Raw genomic sequence first — 20,264 nt, 5'->3', positions numbered from 1 at the left:
CTTGCAAAGAAAAAATGACATCCATGGATTAGTATAAGACTCCAATAGAATTTGACAAGAAAATGTTGTTCCCTAACCCTCAAATGAATAATTAAATAGAAATTATATTAGAAATGGTTACTAGTATTTATCATTTATTAATGCGTGTTTCCAACAATCCTCCAAAGGGATTTCTTTCTGTATTTGCTGCAATATTGTCAGTCTACATGATCCACCTGGAATACCAATCCCGATGTATTTTTATAGTATTTAAATACAAGTTTATTTGGTAAGCGAATACGATACAGTTTCAAAGCACTGTATCATAAGCTCGACGTGTTTTCAACAATCCTCCAAAAGAGATCAGTTTGTCTTTACTACAATTGTCAGTCTACATGATCTATATGAGTGGATTGTAATGCTGATATTTTTTCATAATATCTCATGACAAACAGCGCACAAGCTAAATAACATAGACCTACCCCTTAAATGTCAAAAATATTCCGTTTATCGGCACTATGATCTATTTTTGAAAAGTAGGTCAAGGGTCACAAGGTCAGTAACCATGGTAATTTAAAAAGCCATAGTACCAAGCAATATATACTGTATATGTGCAAAATATCAAATCCATACCTCTTACAATTCTCGAGATAAAGGGTGTGACAGACGGACAGACAGACAGGGTAAATTGATCCCTAAGTGCATCTCTGCTCTGCAGGCGACACAAAAATGTCGTTTTGTGATACTTAATACCACCAAAATGCATGGACTTCTGATTTCTTAACAAAGTTTGGAAATTTACAATGTCAGAATTTAACGTTTTCAATCGTTCCTAACAGTAAGATTGCTGTTGTATGGTTGCATTTCGTTGCAAAACTGTAATCAAATCAACAAGAATGTTTTTGTTACACCGTATTTATAATTATAGCTTTATAAGCTATGTTTATAAACTTAAACTGATCTTTAACTGATTTTATTGACGTTTTATTAGATTTTCTTTCTATCTTTAAAATATCTTCTTATAATTTATATTTTTATGTTAAATAAAATGTTTTCATGATTTTTTTTTTATTGTTGCAGGCCCGTAGGAAGCAATTTCAGTGTGTGTGAGGGGGGAGGGGGGCACAGCCATACGTTTTCAGTTGGGGGCACTATCAACAACCAAATATTCCTTGACAAGCGAAAAAAAGTCTTCAGACGATTTTATTAAGGGGGCACCAGCATATAGTAGCTATGTTTTCTATAGTAATCTACAATAATGTATAGTAATGCCCCCCTCCACCCCACCCCGGGTTCCTACGGCCATGCGTTGGTCACAGCTCTAAAATTATCAGAAATAGCCATCCTTGTGTTCTATGAGTCCATTCATATCAAACAGATTTTTTTTATTTTGGTCTCTCTCCTTAATTGTCAGAAGAAATCAAATTACATACCTCTAATTAGTGAAAACCCAAACCACTGGGGGGGGGGGGGGACTTTTTTTGATGAGATTGTTAATGTGCATCTTAATGACGTTGCCAATGTTCAATGCACGAAGAGGAGATTGTTGAAAAAGTTATCTTCGGAAAAGGAGATTATCTGAAGAATATCCTTTGAAGGAAACAAGCAATGCAACTCTTATTGGTCTTATTTTGAACTTTTATAAGAGTTATCTCCCGTTAACTATTTATGGCCAAGGGAGTCAAAAAGAAACTAAACCTCGGATAATTATTAAAATGTGCAGAGCAAACGTTTACTGCCATTTATTATTATTATCATCATTATTATTATTAGAGGGGGTCAACATATATTACACTGTTCAATCAACATGACAGATTGTAGCGCAATTTTTGTATTTTTTTCATCTCAATTTTTCTATTTTTTTATTCCTTTTTTCATCTGATAATAAAAAAAATCGAGATTTTTATCATTCTAGGTAAAATCTGTTTTAATAAATTAATAAAAAATTGAAAACATCAAAAATTCAAAACATCAAAATAAGTTAGAAAGTGCACTTATGCCAATCCTTTTTTAAGTCAATGGATGCAATAATTGGATTCTATTTCGATAAGTGTGCATGAAATGACGAAATTTTGGAATAGGAGGGGCTAGAATTTTGTTTATGATGTTTGTCGTGTCTGTCAACAAGAAGTCCCTGGGGCATACAATGGGGAATTTAAAAAAATGTAAAGAAATTATTAATATTGTAAAGTTTTAAGGTTTTATTATAATTTTGAACTTCCCCCAAGCACTGTATTCACCCAAGTCAACTGAAATGGTACATAAATGGGTAAGCAGGGCCCAGAGCAAGTGAGAGAGGCGTATTGTTCATATCCACTCGCCCAATAAAATTGTATTCAAAATATTTCACCAAAATTTCTATATGTATTTATTTAATTCAATTGCTGCATCCAATCGGTCATGAATTTTATCCACGGTATATTTTGAATAAAATAGAAATAATATTCGGCGGACAATGTCACCTTGTTATTTACGTTCCCTGCAGGAGCCCCACGACTTGTATTTCGGTGGCCCTTCTCTCTTTTGGCCGACCAGTGAACCGTAACGTCGACGAACAGACACGAAAGTTTTACAGGTTTTACTTCGGAACACACTTTCGGACAGGGGAAACAAGATACCAAATATACAGAGGAGTTTTGACACATAAAAAGGTAAGTATTAAATAAAGTTATAGTACAAGAAAGTTAGATTTCTGAAATAGGAAAATTTGGTACTTTGAAAGTTGTCACAGGCCGTCAAAACAATTTACACCCAGCTGATAAGGACCGTAGGATATTCAGACTGCATGTTTTTATTAACACGACGCGATTTTCACACGCGATGCTTATATTGCAGACAAAAACAATTTTACTGAAACACCGTCAGTCTTAGTTTTCATAAAGACTTTAAAAACTTTCGTTGTCTTGTAACTGTTAAGCTTGAGAAGGGATCTTGAAGTAAGTCTGCCTTCATATACTTCAATATAAAGCCATTATTTATCACACTTCTTTTTTAAAAAAATGTATACTGTTTTTTGTATATTCTTGACTAATTTCAGTAAAATTGTATAACAGTTTAATCATAGGTGCTTTGAATCCGTTATTCACCCGGCTTACAGGTCAATTAAGCTGTTAATTAATGCACCGTTTGACAAGGAAGCAATTTGGCGATATTTGTTTATGTATTCTCAGATTGTTTGTAAGTATTTCAGAAAAATATATTCCATGGCTTTTTCTGTGAATCTAAACGACGTACTAATTTATGTTTAATATCCACCTGTTCACTTTTGGTCTGGTAGCCATACAAGAATTATCTGCCCTTGGACCACTGGGGGAAAAAAGTCGAAACCATTTAAAAATGTTTGGCATGTTTTAAATTCCCGTCACAATAAGCATAATTTGTTTGGATAGCTATATGACATTGTTTTGTAAATATGTCGAGTCCATGTGGCTTTCAAAAAAATATAATGAGGGATTGCAACTCATTGCGCCTTAACAAAATTAATCCCCATGGTCTTATATGACTGAACAAAGTGACACTTAACTAAGTTTGCTCTGTCGTATTTTCAATTGCTCATTAAGGAGTTAAAACATAGGAATCACACTCGAGTACTTATAATTCTATTTTTGTAACAGTGTCGCAATTAATGGGTTGATGATTTCTAGGTAGTGCATTCACTTTCCCTTTGTCAATAACAAGACATTTTGTGGTATGCTTTCCTTGGTCATAATTCGTTTCACCGATTCGTATCAATCAAAAATGTAATTTAAATTGAAATCAATACTTTAAATTCTTTTTTTGTAAAACATTGACAAAATATTGACGTTGATCATGTATTTGATATTATTAGCATCAAAAGGCACAATGTGATGAAAAAAGCACTAGTAAAGAAATTAGTAAGCCAAATTTGTGATTTAGAAAAGAAAGATTAAGTTATTAAGAGTTAATTTGGTATTTTATTGGGTGGTAAAATGTTAGGACGTCAAATACATGTAATTCCGTATGTCAAGTTTGACAGTTTTATGAATTTTAACTCTGATCCTCAGATAAGTACACTATATGATGAAAGCACATGCAGAAAAAATAGTAAGCGAAATTTATGATGTTAAATAGAAAGATTAATTTATTGATTAGAAAATTGTATTTTTTTCTGTAAATGGTACATGCTCGTTATAAGGACGTCACAAATTCCATATGTCAGATATGGCATTTTTATGAATTTTGGAATAAAGTTTGCATATAGTTGATTGTCAAAATATAGCTTAAATTTGGCAAATATTCACTTCCCCTCTTTAGACCAAGTGACATTTGAAAAGCCGTTGATTTAGTGTGATTTTCTCCCGTGGTGAGCCTCAGTCCTTTCACACTCCAAGATAAGTCTGTAGCTGGCTTGCCTCAGGCAAAATTGTCAATGTATACAGATTATGTCGTTTATTTTTATACATATATGCTTGGCTTCGTTTGTTCAGCTATCAAGCACCGCGATAAAAGATAGAAGATTGATGTGATATGCATACGATATAAGAGAATATAAAAAACCATTTAAGTTCACATACATAACCCAATCAACAAATTCAGGGCCAACTTTTATTTTCTTGGTTTCATGTGATAATTGATATATTTCTTTAATTTTCATGAAAATCTTGCTTTAATCTTAAAAATTTGATCAGAAGTAGGAAGTTGATAAATAATTGAGATAAAATGTGAAAGCTTTTAATTATATCGGTGTAACCTTATGCATTGGCTAATTGAATGGGAAGTTATTTTTTTTTTTCTTTGAATATTGCGCCCACAACAGGAAATCTAAGTCGTGTATAAGCGCATCTGTAATTTATAAAATTATAAGCGCAATCAATAATTAACTTATCTTTGTATTTACAAAAAAATCACTTACTGATGAATTCATATTTTGGCGGTTATCTTGGACTAGTGTTGACAGCGCGTGAGGCGCTAAATTATAAGTTGTCAATCTGCATAACGCAACCAATAGTTATGCGTTTACAATAATCATATATGGATTCTGGCGGTAATCTTGGGCTAGTGCATTTTTGACAAGGCATGAGGCGCTGAATTATGAATCTTGCTAAATAAGTGTACATGTATCTATCATTAGCAAGGTCTTTTCCTCTTCCGATAAAGGTTTGCAAACTAAGCTTTAAGTAGCTAATCATTGCATTTTCTCCTCTTTACAGAATGTCTGAATTACTGGGACACGTCCCAAACTTTCGGAAGCTTCGTGGAAAGCCGAATGATGATGGCCTGGACCGTATGAGTCACGTGGTCACAGTCGTCCTCCTCATAATTTTTACCGTTGCCATTAGCTCAGGTCAGTTCTTCAAAGACCCGATAGTATGCTGGAATCCTGCAGAATTCAAAGACCATATGGAGTCGTATACAAAATGGAACTGTTGGGTGAAAAACACCTACTATGTTCCAATGACAGAGGAAATTCCAGTCAACATCGACCAGCGACAGTCGGCAGAACTAACGTATTATCAATGGGTGCCAATTATTTTACTTTTCATGGCATTTTTATTTAAACTTCCTAACATGGTCTGGAGAATTTTCAATGGCGGATCAGGCTTGAACATGGATAAATGCGTCTACTTCGCAGAAAAGGCACAGTATGACAACCCAGATGACAGACAGAAAGATCTGTATGCTCTTGCAAGATTCATGGATAAATGGCTGGATACCAACAAAGAGTACAAATGGAACGTTTTCGTCCGCACCAAGCATCAGGCTTCTCGATTCATCTGTTTCTTCTGCAACAAACGCGCCGGAAGATACCTCACGGCCATGTATCTGTTTGTCAAAGTCTTGTACGTCGTAAACGCCATTGGACAACTGTTTTTACTGAACGCATTCCTCGCCACTTCATATAACTTTTACGGATTCGAATTTTTGGAAAACATGGGGCAGAGTGGTCCATGGAGAGAGAGCCCAAGGTTTCCTCGCGTCACCCTATGTGATATTCGCATTCGCCAACTTCAGAACCTGCAGCGCTTCACAGTACAATGCGTTCTTCCTATCAACCTCTTCAACGAGAAAATCTTCATTTTTATTTGGTTCTGGTTAATTTTTATTGCATGCATTGCCACCTTTAACCTTTTGAACTGGATCTACCTTATCATGTTCACCAGGAATAAGGTAGCTTACATCAAGAAGTTTTTGAAGATAAACAACGAACTGCATACGAACTTTGACAAGAAACTGGCAGCGAAATTCGCAGAGAGTTATCTTCGGGATGATGGCGTCTTCCTTCTTCGAATCATCGCTAGAAATACCACCGATCTTGTCGTCACAGATCTTGTCAAAGAGTTGTGGGGTATCTTCAAAGATAAACAAAATACAAAGAAGAACAGAGAACTGGAACCAGAAAGCAGTATGCTGGACGAGGCCAAAGAACCACTCACGTGATAGCTAGTAGACTAGATTTTTTCCCCCAAGCAATTCATGTGATGTCTCGATTGTCGAGACCTCTAGCCTTTCGAGTTTCGCCATTTTTAGAGTCGTTTTATGTCAGAATGTTAGTTAGTTCTCAGGCCAATCTTAAAGTCACCCGTCAGACTTGGTGCTTTTTTCAACTTCCATAGATACATAGTCAATATGTTTAAAAATTCTGTATGATGGTTGTTGTACTAATACATGTAATTAATAATTATATGCAGTGTAAACTTTTTAGATAACGAAACAACGCATTACAAAATCTAGTCTCAATTAAGGATTATTATCTGGGTAATGGTATTTAGCAGTGTCACTGACACACCTAAAACAATGCATATTAACAGAGCCGGAGTAAAAGCTCGGAAGTTGCTTGTGAGATCTGGGTTGTGAGATTCAGCATTTTAATGTAGTCTTATTTTATGATATTTAGCCTTCAGTTTCTGAAAGGTTCAACAACGAATCCTTTGTCTTCCTCTGTATAGAAAATGCTATAATATCTATGTATAAAACACTGTAGCTAGTTTTGTAAATAATGCATCCATCAAATAAAAGATATTTTATTTAGTATGAAACGATTTTATGTTGTGTAAACGGATTATATTTTCCTCCAAATGTAACCACATCCCCATTTTTTGTTGTTTTTCTTTGCTTCTGTATTAAGAATGTGATCTCATCTAAATGACACGCAATGTTCGGTATATTTTATTTTTTGTCATTTGTTCATCTTGTCTTCATGGCATTAGCTTGCATTTGATTTTTTTGATGTCATCCATGTCATTGAGATGTTTTAATTCTTGTTGAAACTGTTTTATTAGAGAGGCATTCCTTTTATAGAAAATCAAGGTTTATGCTTATTTTTGTAATACAGAATTTAAAAAAAAATACTTTGTTCAGCGATGCGAATAAATAATAAAAAAGTAAATTAATTGTTTTGTTTTTGTGTATGAAATGTTCTGCTGGGCCTGCGCAGAGCTAGGATGCTGTCGTGATAAGAAATTTTATGGTTGGATTACCCGTTTATTTTATTACAAATGAGGAATACATCTACGTTTCAACTTATCTCATTTTTTTTAACTTAATCATTGGAGAGAAAAGCTTTGTAAACTCACATTACATAAAATTCAGAAGAGATCGTATTTCCTACAGGCAAACGATATATAATCACACTTTTTAGGAAACACCTGTAAACACATGTACATCCAAAAATGCACTCGAGGCTTTAATAGAAATTCCGTAGAACAGTACGTAATACGCGTTCGTTAATTAATGTATATTTCTTTTTAATTGGATACGAGCATTTGTCAAGATCGCTGTGGGTGTATTATTGCCCGACTGGGACATTCACGCGAGAGGTCGGGCCAGCTAGACCAACGAAGTTTCAAGCTCTGGATGAGGGTCACGAATTCAGTCCCCCGATTATACCTAATCTGTGGAGATAATTAATTTCAGTGTCTCTGAGGCGAAATACAATTTGGAATACCCAAAAACGATAGAGGAAGCATTTGTCCTCAGAGATGGGAGAAGGGTAAGTGTTTTGACATTTGTTTGTTTATGTGTTTTTTCACCCGAAGAAAGGGACACACAATTGGCAAAGTTTGAACTCGTGCGAAAAAAATTAAAATTTTTGACATTTGTTAAATAAAAATATTTAAAACAAAAAATGCTACGACATTGTGACTGCATACAGTTTGCTGTGTTATAGTTGGGAGATTTTTGTTGGTTGTCCAGCCTGTTTCCGACATTATGGCCTATAGCGATTGTGGGTTTAGTCATTTGATGGATGCGATGGCCTTTGTGTTTATGACCTGTTTCTCTCTCTCTCTCTCTTTCTCTCGGTCGTTATTACACAGATATACAACATCAAGTCATTTGGATTGGTAATGTTAGAGAAATTTCTGGATTTAGTTCATTGAAATTGTCTTAACCTTCTCAACACATTTCAAACTATATAAATTGGGTCACTTTAAAACTTTGTTTACTAGGAGGTCGGACTTTTATTTTTATTTTTTTTTTCCTGACATACGATTTTATAAGTTCTCATAAACCAACGACATGTCAGCTGTCAGCTTATACATTATTTCTTTTTAATGTATATTACATGGAAATTACATGACATGATTTTCAAGCTGTTTTCATTCTCGAACTAGAAATTGACTCCCTCACGCCCGAATGTTATGTGTCCTTGCGGTAAATTGGATTGTGTGAACCGTGGTATCCCCTTTGTCAGTGAGATGCCTTCGATTACCTTTGATGTAAACAAAGATAAAATGCTTCATACTAAGGTGTAAACTTCTAACCCGAAATACTTCACGTTGTACCCCAGGTGATCGATTGATGAATTGGAGTACGTTCTTAGTTTTATACCAAAATGATGAAATATTTTGAGCCCATCTCGATATTGACAGCATTTATGGATGGACGGAAGTTCAAATAAATTTCAAAAATTTCCCTCCTCTTATACTTCAGAATTCAATAAATTATATTGTCTTTGTTAGCCATAAAGTAACCGGAGTTTTTTAGTCATTACTGATTGTTTGAAATTCGACCCATTATCAACTATACTACTCGTAATACACAATCTATATCCATGCTCATACATTGTCGCAAACGCATCATTTGTGCATAAAATTGCATAGTAATTATTCACTTTTTTTATGATTAATTAAAGAAATAAAGTACAAGTCGTGCAATGCAGTTGTGAAAATTACTTCAAAAATAGCAAAATATAAAAATAGATACTCCTTATTCTTAAGCTATAAAATATACTTGGTCGACAAAAATCAGGGGACGACGAAAACACTACTGAGATGAAAACTATGTGTCACGGAGATACTTGTAGGCAGAACCCCTTCGATGTATACGCCCGGGCTGTTGTGGATTCCCTTTTCACAATAAAATTTATTAGACATCATTTATGCTATAGGAATCGAAATCCCCAACTATATACACATATGAATAAAGATCGGGAATTTTTTTTTTGCATGGAACGATTCTTTATCCTTTCGACGGGCGGAGATTGTAAAGAAAGTTCACCAAAAAGGGGTGGTTCGGAAAAAAAATCTGAAAAATATATAAATCACCGTGTCAAAAAAATACTCTGCATCAAGAAAATGTGTTTAATGTGTTACAGAATGAAGATCGAGATCGATCCTACAGTATCTTAAGGTCACGGCACAGAGGTCAGGCGAACAAAAAGTATGCGCGAAACACTTTTTTTTGCTTTAAGGGTGAAATTTCTCTCCTTTTCTCCTTCCTTTTTTTGTCGCCTTTTCTTGAGTTTTCCTTAATTTTCTTATGACGCCTAGATTGTGTACCTGCCCCGGCATTAAGCGGAACCTATACCGGCCAAAGTTTGAAGGGTGTGGAAATGCGCAAAAATGCTTTCATGTCTGTCGTGTATCTAAGGTTGTATAAAATCAGACAGAATAAAGTCAGAGCTATATAATTTTAATAACTGATAGAGTACAGCTTCCTCTTACGATCCATTCCAAATATGATCTGAAATTCTCCCCTGGGGTCCAGCGCAGGAGGTCAGAATATCTTTTTTGGCCATTACGCATTTTTACTTTTTGACTGTGTAAAGGATATCGGTTTCGGGAGTTTTGATATATGTATTTTTGTTAGGTCTTGTGCAAAGTGCAATTCAACTAAGATAATCCATCAAAACATAAGTAAAAACAAGCCTACGTCTAGCAATTCACAAATCACAGTGAATCAGAAAACATAAAAAATGTCTTCAATTTGAAAAGAGAGAAGCTAAATTGTGCACCATATGTTTTAAAATAATCTTTTACAATTCAACGTTATTATTTTTTTTTCTTGAAATTAACAATCACTAAATTAAGCTTAATGACATCACGAAAAAGTATTTTTTTTTATTATGTTAAATATACCTTCATTGATTGTGAATGATAGCACATCGCCAGGCGCGTAGCTGCCTATACGCAAATACGCAAGTGCGTACACATCATTTTCGAAAATAAAATAAATGAATAAATAAAGAATTTTTTTTTTAATTAGAAGAGAGAGAGAGAGACGGAAGGTTATTCTGAAAAAAAATCTCGGTACCATCCAACAATTTTTTGTGTTTCATATTGTTTTGTGTCATACTGTTTCGAATCAAATTTAATATTATCATGTCTTTATAATCAAATTTGAATTTTTTTTATTAAATAATTGACAAATCCAAATAAATAATTGATTAATCTGTAATTGTTCTATGATACACGGATATTTTTTTAAAAAGATCTTTGAGAAATCATAATTCAAACATTTCGTTGAATGCTATGATCTACTCCTATTCAAATGATTAAAATACGGCATTCTTTGTTAATAACTAACATTTATTATACTTGTTGTTGAACGTTAATAAAGAGTTTATGATACCAAAATAACAGTAAAATATATAGCCTCAACTGCACGTACAATAAATTTACATGGAAGTATAAACTTTGCGTTAAAAACAATATTACTATGTCTTTTATTTTCTAAAATTAAGGCGAAATGGCATAATTTTTATTTTACAAGAAAATGAGTGAAATATATGATAAAACTCAGGAGCTTCCGGGGGCTCCGCCCCCTAGGCCCCCATCAGGGTTTCGTCCTGGACCCACTATCGGGGGGGGGGGGGGTCAAGGCGGCCCCAGACACCCTGCCGTTCTCTGCGTACACTTCATTTCCATTCTGGTTACGCGCCTGATCGCAATGTCAACAAAGAGAGAGAGAGAGAGAAAAAAAAACGCTCAAAATATTACATAGACCATGTATTCAGAACAGATATTAAAAAAAAAAAAAAAAACAATGAAAATTAAATGATCGATCAAATGATAAAAAACAATATCTTTTTATTTTGGATATTATCCATTACAATATAATTAAAGAAAAAATATTTCCTTTTTGTCCAATTTTTTGTAAAGTTTTTCATACGTTTTCTTCCTTTAAAGTGTTTTGTAGGACACACAATCTGATAAAGAAAATAAAACAAAAATCACCATAAACAAAGATTTTATAACTGAAGACTTTGTGTATGTAAAACTTTAGAGATTTCTTGAATTGAATTTTTCTTATTTGTATCTGGTATGATTGTAAATTGTATATTTTTCTTCAAAAGAAAATTTTTTTGTTAAAATTAAAATTGCTCAAGAGAGTCTGTATGGGGTACCCTTTCACCAGACCAAAAATTATGCATATGGGATGTACGTTAACGACCCAGTTTTGACCTAGCACGGCCATCTTTCCGCGAGATAAGGAGAATTCCCGCTTTCTGACAGTGAACAAACGTCTCTGAGCAAACAAGCAGTTCGAAGTCTATAATCGCTTAAACTGACCATTCCCTTCCCTTTGGATTAGTGTCCAATTCGTGACAGAGGACAGAAGGCGGCGAAAATGTAAGTTAATCAAAGGTCTCCATATTCTGTTAATGAAGCTTTTTTTTTAAATAGATTGAAATTAGTGACCCTTTGAATGATCTATAAGGGACGACGATGGTTCATAAGAAAGTTATGTTAGGTAATCGGGTGTATCTTTCCTATATTTTTTTAATTATATATATATATATTTCATGCTTTCAGTTTGTTTTATTTTTTGGTCACGATTTGTGAAGGTACGTACCTTGATTCTTAGTCTCTTTATCTCGTTTATTAACAATGTTAAAGTTTCTTATCACAAAACACAATGTGTAAATCTTCTAAGTTTAGCACCATGCGTCAGCGATAAGTAATCTAATTAAACGTTAAATCATAATGAGTTTCTTGCTATCTGTATGCTAATTAATAGATCTGTCAATCAGATAACTATAAAGGAATTACCAAAAGGCCAGGTCATGTAATATCACGTAACAATCTACCCACGGAAAATGGACCCGTCATCTTCCAACATTAAAACAAAGCTAGCTAACGTTGCTCCTTGTTGAACCGCTGGGATAATGTTCATGCTGTTATCTACAAATCAAAGCATAGATCAAATAACGATCGATCTGGGTCGTGACCCAGTCTGGAAGAATTTGTGATATTTTTTTTAATGCATTTCCTCTGCATCCCGACTTTTGTTAACTTGTCCTACATGCTGCGGTTTTTGTTGGCCTTTCCACATCCATACCCTGTAAAGTTGAAACAGACACCGTCTGTGACTCCTTGACCTAAAAAAACCAAAAGCAAACAAAAGAATGTAAGCATATCATTTATAAAAACCATGTGAATTTAAATAGATGTCCTTATGTAGTAGAAAAAATCCTGATTGAATTTCCACTATGTAATATTGGGTGTCGGTTTTTGTATTTAACGGAAGAACAAAGAGTCTGCAGATCAACTATTGAAATGACCCAATGATTGAACCCTAAACATGAAAGCCATTATGTCATAAACAAAGAAACTTTACATATTTTTTTGCATGTCCTTGCTTTTGTTTAGAACCAATCCAAAATAGTGTTCTTTAGCATCTTTGATACAGACCTTGTGCCTAAAACAATATGTTCTATATTACACAGCCATAGTAACCGAATAACAAATGTTCAAAGTTATATTTCTATAGTTTTCGGACATTCTGCTGTTTATGGGGGATAATAACCATTCGTGATATGCTATAATTATTTCCATGGTTACCAAATCAACACTTAAAGAGACATAAAAAGACATTGAAAAGGTTCATAAACTATTACGCCATTGACCTCTCACAGTCGGGGGTTATTGAATACTGGCCGGTTATCTCCAATTTATCAACTTTGGATAGTATGAGATTATAATCCTCGGTTACATACAGGTCATCAAATTCTGAACCAGCCATGTTTGTAATACCCGGCTGTATAAACACGGTTACCATGGTACATGAACACAGCAAATTTAAACAGGTTTTCGGAGTTTAATTTTAGGAAGCTAGTTATGTAACTATGTAGATATCACAGAATACGCATTTAAAGTCGATTGTTCCGATTAAGACGCATATTTTTTCTTACACAAATATACTTGGAATATGTATAATAATAAATCATGTGTTGTTTTTTTTTTTCGAAATCAAAGACCAACAAGTTTAAATTCATTCTTCATATTAATAACATTTGAAATAGACCTTATTTTCTTTTCATTATTATATGTACAAAATCGTAATTGAAAAAATTAATATGACTCAATTATTTCTCCTCAGTACTGATGTAAAATGTCAGATTCTTTATTATGGGGGTACTTACTAATCTGTGTCAACGCTCTATCGTGTGTCACCAAAATTACAATATCCTCATAAAAACGATATCCTTATTTATTGTTCATTTTCAATTCTTTTTCTTGTGATATCAATTCCTTTCAGTTCTAATCTTTCAATGTAATCAAGACCCTGGACATTGACCTCTTTAAATCACCGGGTTTAGCTCCAGAACTTTAAATAACTTTGACTTCCATGTGAAATCATCGTCTTTTTTTGAAAATTAACTTTAATTCCTTTACAGTGCATATGATCGCACTTAAAATGATCTAAATTTAAAATCTTTCTCAGATTCACTTCATTCTTTGGGGATCTTTATTGGAATGGGAATAAACCTGACGAACTCTCTCGTTTTCAAGGACGTAATATGAGAAAAGATATAACGCTTCCTGTTTTTCCATACACGACTACTTCAATGAAAATTCTCAGCTGTATTAAAGATATTGGTCGAAATACAGACAGTCACGCCATGAGATTTATAAACAATTACCACTTTCTCAAGCCATTTTATTTTAAGATTGTACTCTGACAGCAGAATAAAATAATAAAATTGTCAAATGCACAACTCTTTTTAACAACAAACTTTTATGCAGCCAGTCTGTTCATGTTGTCAGTCAGGAGGTATGGGGTTCAATTTTATTGTTCACTAAAAGGACAGCTAAGAAAGGACCTGAACAAACCAAGACATACGCTAAACCTCTTCCTTCGCCATCAATGAAAAGAACAAATCTGTTTGATTTTGTTGCCGGTGATACTGTTGTTTTCTATTTTGGTTGTTTTTAAGACTTTAGTTATCAATTTCAATTTCAAGAGCGAGGGAAAACCCACAATCTGATATATATAAGTTGTTTTGAAACAGCTGATGAAGTACTTTTACCAGCGTTCTGATTCTCGACTCCAGTGACTACCGGTACATCAAAGTATGCAATACATGTACTTAAAAACTTTATTCAGGATTGGTGCTGTAAACGCTAGTAATAAATTAATTCCTAAGTGGGGTTTTGTTGCTCAACCCAACTCAAAGTACAAACGAATGGCAAAGACAAACAAACGAAAAAAGAGCGAATGATAGACTATTGAGTAGAAGTTAATTCTTGTCTGAACATTCCTTTTAGATTGTTGACCACAGAAACAAATGTTACAAAGTGTTCTTTTGAATCTCACTTTTGTCCTTGATTTTCAATTTGAGGTTGAAAATGGTCATTTTTTATGAATTTTTGAAAATCAAATTTAATTATGTTATTAATGATTACAATAAATACAAAGATGGCAAGCTTTTCTACGTTACACCGCTGTCTACCGTACGGGTAGAAAAGGGTGAATGACCGGTCCCATTCTATTTGTACAAAAAACAAATAAGGTGTAAACACCATAAAACAAGATCTATATATGTCAAGAATTTGATACTTGATGTAGGGGACTATACATTCGACAAGTTATTCATGACGTAACAAAAATGATTCATCTCTCCTTTTTGTACAAAAAATCTACCATGATCACCTACATACATGTATACCAAACCTCCACAGAAGTTGTGATACCTGTAACTTGAGAATAAAGGTGCACGGGCCTAACGGGGATCATAATTTATCAGGATTTCTGCTCGAGATTTTTAAAAACCCGCAGAACAGCACATTTTTTCTTGACTGTACCTTACTGAGTATCCGCTCAGACCAAGCGTGACATCAAATTTGTGGGTGTGTGTGTGACTAAATCAGAGAAATGTTTACTTCTCGTCTGTTTGGTTTCCATTGATAAGTGAGACGTGAATTGGGGGACTTTTGTGGAACTTTTGACCGAACACTCTTACGGAGGGTCCAAGACCGGGTGTAGTGGGTATTGAAGATCATAAACCCCAGGACAAATCAGGGGAAGTATTCTGAACCATGTAGGTATTCAAATTCGAGACTAATAGACCGATTTACATGTATATACCACAAACTTGTGTTGATATCTTAGGTTTTGTTTGAGGACAAATTGTAAATGATTGTTATGATTGTTTTAGCACATGTATATTGTATTTCAGGGTTACAGGTAGGTTAAACATTGTGTTTAGTTTTCACCTTCCGGATGTGTGCACTTTTATGCAAACCTTCAGCATTTTTCTGAATGTGTATACCAGTTAAAATTTAAAAAAAAAAATACATGGAATGGAGTTTAAGAGAAGATGCGTTAAGCCCTTAGGCAAAAAATACTTTTAAAAAAAGATTTTTAAAAAATGCTAGGGTTGGAGACTTATCCTATCCCTAAATTATTGGTACAACTATCTTTGACTAGGCGACTGAATTGATAAGTATAACGAATGTTTATCGCACACATGTCGCATTTGATGAAGTACCATTTAATATTCTAGGTCCATATCTCTCTTCGTTGTGATAAAGTGGGGCATTGGAAAATGGTGACACATTTATAAGGCATACTCCATTGAACACACATAAATTAGATGTAGAGGAGCAGTGGTGTGAATCAATTTTATTTATGGTTTAAATTGTTTTCAGTTCAAATTCACCAAATTAAGTGGAAAATCCTGGTGTGTATATATTAGAACATACAAAATGTAACTAACATTTTGTACCGTTTATATCTACTTAGAAATTTCCGCTAGAGAATGGATAAGGTACAGTTGTACAGATATTGCGAAATCCCTGTACTTAAGCTTTTAAAGTTTCACAATATAAAAGTTAGCTCTTTTATAAGTTCATATTCTTACAAGATCAGCGTTAGATAGGGTGTGTTTCCTACATGTAAGTAAAATTAACACAAATTTATGACAGAAAAGTGTGATAATTTCAAGTTGTAGTGAAAAAATTCCAAGGATTTGTTGAATTTAAATGTAAAGGGTGTGGGGGTGTCTAAACACAGAAAATTATGAAGGTTTTTGCCAGTTTATTGCTGCAAAATGATAAGTTTAGTGTTAAAAATATTTCCGCCGGTTTCCATAGACACAAGATCTATGATATTGGGGGAGACCCAACGGCGTAAGTATACAAATAACCGTCTGAACAACTCAACTAACGTTAACTAATCAACCGCTGCCTGACGGCTTAGTTTTTTTGCTTAGTTTGAAAATAACCAGTCTTCGTTTGTACCACAAACAGAAAAAAGAGTATAAAGTCAGCTAGGCCGAAACTTCGTCAGTCGTTTTTGAATTTTTTGTTTTGTCCCGTCCTTTAGCTTTTTTCCTTTGGCATCGCCCACGGCGTGAGTATATTGTTGGATCCGCTCTTCTTACTAGCGAGTTGTTCCCTAATGCTTAATTTGAATAAATTAGAATTTTCTAACACCTTTTAATTTTTTTTTTTACTCTTTGTATAATTTTGAAAGGATTAACTTTTGATTTGATTGTTAATTTGCAAAAAACCACTTGCGTGTGCATGCATGGCTGTTGTTGTTGTTGTTTTTTTTTTTTAAAGTTTGATATTTATAGTTGAATCATTTTGCAAAATCATATTGAAAGTTCTTTGCTATTGTCAATAGGTTGTAATAGAAACCGGTAAATTTCATGTTTATTTAAAATTATTCAGATTATTTAATACAAGAAAGGTAAACGTGACAGGTGATGAACCCACGCAATGTTTTGCTCGATTTTTCTGTTATATGTTCATAAATAGAATGGAATTTTAAATATGGGCAATTTACTTATAACGAAAAGGGGTTTTATTCACCTATTGATAGGTGTTTATTAAATCGATAAATTGATCGCGCTTGATTAATATGATTTTTAAAAAGAAACTTTAAAAAGGGGAACAGGTGAAAGAATTATCACGATCTATCTGATATATCAGCCTACACACAGATAAAAAGTAACTTAAATGGACTAGTGCAGGAAGTCTCAAACATATGTGCTTGTCAAGAGCTCACGCCCTTGGACAAACAAACGTCCCCTTTTAAATATGCCTTTAAATCTTAAGTTTATAGGTTTTTGAGTGTTGTAAATTTACCTACTCAAACAGTTTGGGAAAATGCAGTTACCTAGTCTTTTTTAAATATTTTAGGTATTTTGTATTTTATTAAGTAATTTTTGCTACAAAACAACGTCACTATACATACTATTAATTATACATATCATAATAATTTTGACTGTTTTTGTGTTCTTACTCAAAACTATTAAATTAAATACTCAGAGATATAAAACTTAAGTATAAGTCGACGATATTCTTTTAGAACATTTAAAGAATAAACGAGGAATCAGTTTAATTCATATAAAAGATGTACAAAACTAAAATACTAAATCAATCATTGATGTAATTTCTACATCCCTCTGTCTTCTATTTTTTAGGGTGGAAGGTATATTAGGCGCGGTTCCCTCTATCTCTAAACTCCGGGGGACCAACAACGATGACTGGATTGATCGTCTCAATCATCGTTACACAGTTATCCTCCTTGTTATCTTCGCTGTTGTCGTCAGTACGGGCCAATTTGTGGGCGAACCAATTCAGTGCTGGTGCCCGGCCGAATTTACAGATGCATATGAAGCCTACACTACATACATCTGCTGGATTTCTAATACGTACTATATTCCCATGGAGGAAACCATTCCAATTGATATTCGTACGCGACAGGAAGCGGAAATAACATACTATCAGTGGGTACCCATCATTCTACTTTTCCAGGCGCTAATGTTTAAAGTCCCGAATCTTTTCTGGCGATTTACTCATAGCGCTTCCGGTGTGAATCTGGATAAGATTGTCGCCATGGCGGAGGAAACTCAACTTGGTTCTCCCGATGATAGAGCGGAAGCGATCAAAAATCTCGCCAGCTACCTGGACAAGTGGCTGGGAACTTACCAGGAGTACAGAAACAATATCTTTGTCCGTGCCAAGAAAAAAGCAGAGAGGTTTTGCTTCTTCATCTGTGACCGCCGAGGTGGGACATATCTAATAGGTCTCTTCATCACAATCAAGGTTGTCTACATGGCTAACGTAATTGGACAATTTTTCATCCTTAATGCGTTCATGGCAACGAAGTACAACCTTTACGGTTTTGAAGTGATTCAAAATTTGATTGACAATGAACCGATGATGGAGTCTCCGCGATTTCCACGCGTGACCCTATGCGACTTTCAGATCAGACAACTACAGAATCTTCAGCGTTGGACAGTGCAATGCGTACTTCCTGTTAATCTATTCAACGAGAAAATCTTTATTTTCCTGTGGTTTTGGTTTTTTCTAATCGCTTTCCTGACAGCTATAAATCTTTTAAAATGGTTGTTCTACCAGCTATACCAAAATAATAAAGTGCAATATGTTAAAAAGTACCTGAAAATAAACAATGAAATCAATACAGGTTTCGATAAGAAGTTGTGCGCTAAATTCTCCAGGGAATATCTCAGAAATGACGGTATATTCCTTATGTATGTGATTTCTAAAAACTCCACAAATCTGGTTGTTACAGATCTGTTGCACGAACTCTGGAAAATTTTTAAGGACAAACACAAGCCACATTCAAACAACATTGACGAGCCTCTCTTGAACAGCGAGAAAGAACCTCTTGAAGGAGGCCATCTTCACAACAGCTCAGCTTAGATCTGCAAGTGAGTGCTTGCTCAAATACCGAGGGGGTACGAAGAGTTCGTCCGACTTCCATTGTGTTTCGGATTCCCCGGAAGTGACATGACCACAGTCCCAAGACTGTGAATACCAGAAGATGGAAAGTGCTCATGTGAAGGAATGCTTTCGAATTTTGATCGGAGAGACAATTTTATTAGGTGCTATGGTTATGTCGTTTCTTAATTGTCAGTCTGAATTTGAAAAAAAAAAATATACATGTATTACATGACAAATTAATTTTCAACTTTAGGTTGAAAATTAATAGACGGAACAGTTATATATAGTCGGGTTGTGTCTCATTTCTTACCGGTATCAGTAACATGATTTTTGTAAAGGTCCAGTGCATTTTTTAAAACGACTCACATTCGAAGATATTAACCGTTTTTGTATAGATATACAATGTACATTTTTTCAGTCGCAGAATCGGTTTGTTTATTTTGTATTTTTGGCGTAATTGTATGCTTCGTGGCATTATTCGTAAATCGCTGTGATTAACATTGATGTGAAGTTACACACAGTAATGGTGCTATTCATCTAATCGGTGACCATTATTTTTGATTTAGCTTTGACATTTTGTAAAACTATGAATGCTGAATTTGAAATTATAATAACGGAATGTGAATTATTTGTTTTACTTACATATCAGGAGTTCTACTCGTTGCAGTAAGTTTACAATGTTCCTTGCCAAAATATATGGAGTGTTTTACGATTTTTATGGGTTTTTTTTCTTTTCTTTGTATAACTTATAAAAGTTGGCGTTTACATTTTGTAAACTAACGAACTGTATATAATTTCATAGTAAAACAATTCAAAACATAGTCGTCCATGTTGTCTAAATCCGGATGCATGAAAACTTTTCGTTTTTGTCGATGACTGGTTTAGGAACAGTCATAATTCACATGCCCCTAACAAATACACCTGAGATAGCCACAACAGACCAAAGATGTACAGTAAACACAGAGACCTTTCTTATCATCTGAAGTTGCTCGGGGCAAAAATTTCTGTGTAGATATTAGCTGTTTACCTAGGTGTGCATTTGTGCGGTAAAGAATTTGTCAACTTGTACAGGCGACAAACTTAGTGATTATAGTCCATTTAGTCCTGTCACGCCGCTGTCTG

At 34.3% G+C, this 20,264-nt stretch overlaps 2 protein-coding genes across 3 annotated transcripts; both read left to right on the top strand.

Annotated features, from left to right (window-relative positions):
- Positions 1-2,484: 2,484 nt before the first annotated feature.
- Positions 2,485-7,331, top strand: LOC133197224 (innexin unc-9-like). Its single transcript, XM_061333143.1, has 2 exons — positions 2,485-2,630; positions 5,151-7,331. Exon 2 carries the CDS (start codon positions 5,152-5,154, stop codon positions 6,376-6,378), a length of 1,227 nt encoding a protein of 408 aa, XP_061189127.1. The 5' UTR covers positions 2,485-2,630; position 5,151; the 3' UTR covers positions 6,379-7,331.
- Positions 7,332-7,598: 267 nt separating this feature from the next.
- On the top strand, positions 7,599-19,963 carry LOC133197223 (innexin unc-9-like). Of its 2 annotated transcripts, none has more exons than XM_061333141.1 (2): positions 7,599-7,930; positions 17,876-19,963. In XM_061333141.1, the coding sequence occupies exons 1-2, from the start codon at positions 7,920-7,922 to the stop codon at positions 19,119-19,121; spliced, it is 1,257 nt and encodes a 418-aa protein (XP_061189125.1). In that variant the 5' UTR covers positions 7,599-7,919; the 3' UTR covers positions 19,122-19,963. The 2 variants fall into 2 exon arrangements, with proteins under 2 accessions (XP_061189125.1, XP_061189126.1); XM_061333142.1 differs by lacking the exon at positions 7,599-7,930 and adding an exon at positions 15,188-15,484.
- Positions 19,964-20,264: the final 301 nt, after the last annotated feature.

Source organism: Saccostrea echinata, unplaced genomic scaffold (genome assembly GCF_033153115.1).
Source record: "Saccostrea echinata isolate AGI-Se365-2 ecotype Australia unplaced genomic scaffold, CSIRO_AGI_Sech_v1 ptg000030l, whole genome shotgun sequence".
NCBI lineage: Eukaryota > Metazoa > Mollusca > Bivalvia > Ostreida > Ostreidae > Saccostrea > Saccostrea echinata.
The sequence above is the reverse complement of the archived record's forward strand: the minus strand, read 5'-3'. Positions and strand labels throughout refer to the sequence as shown.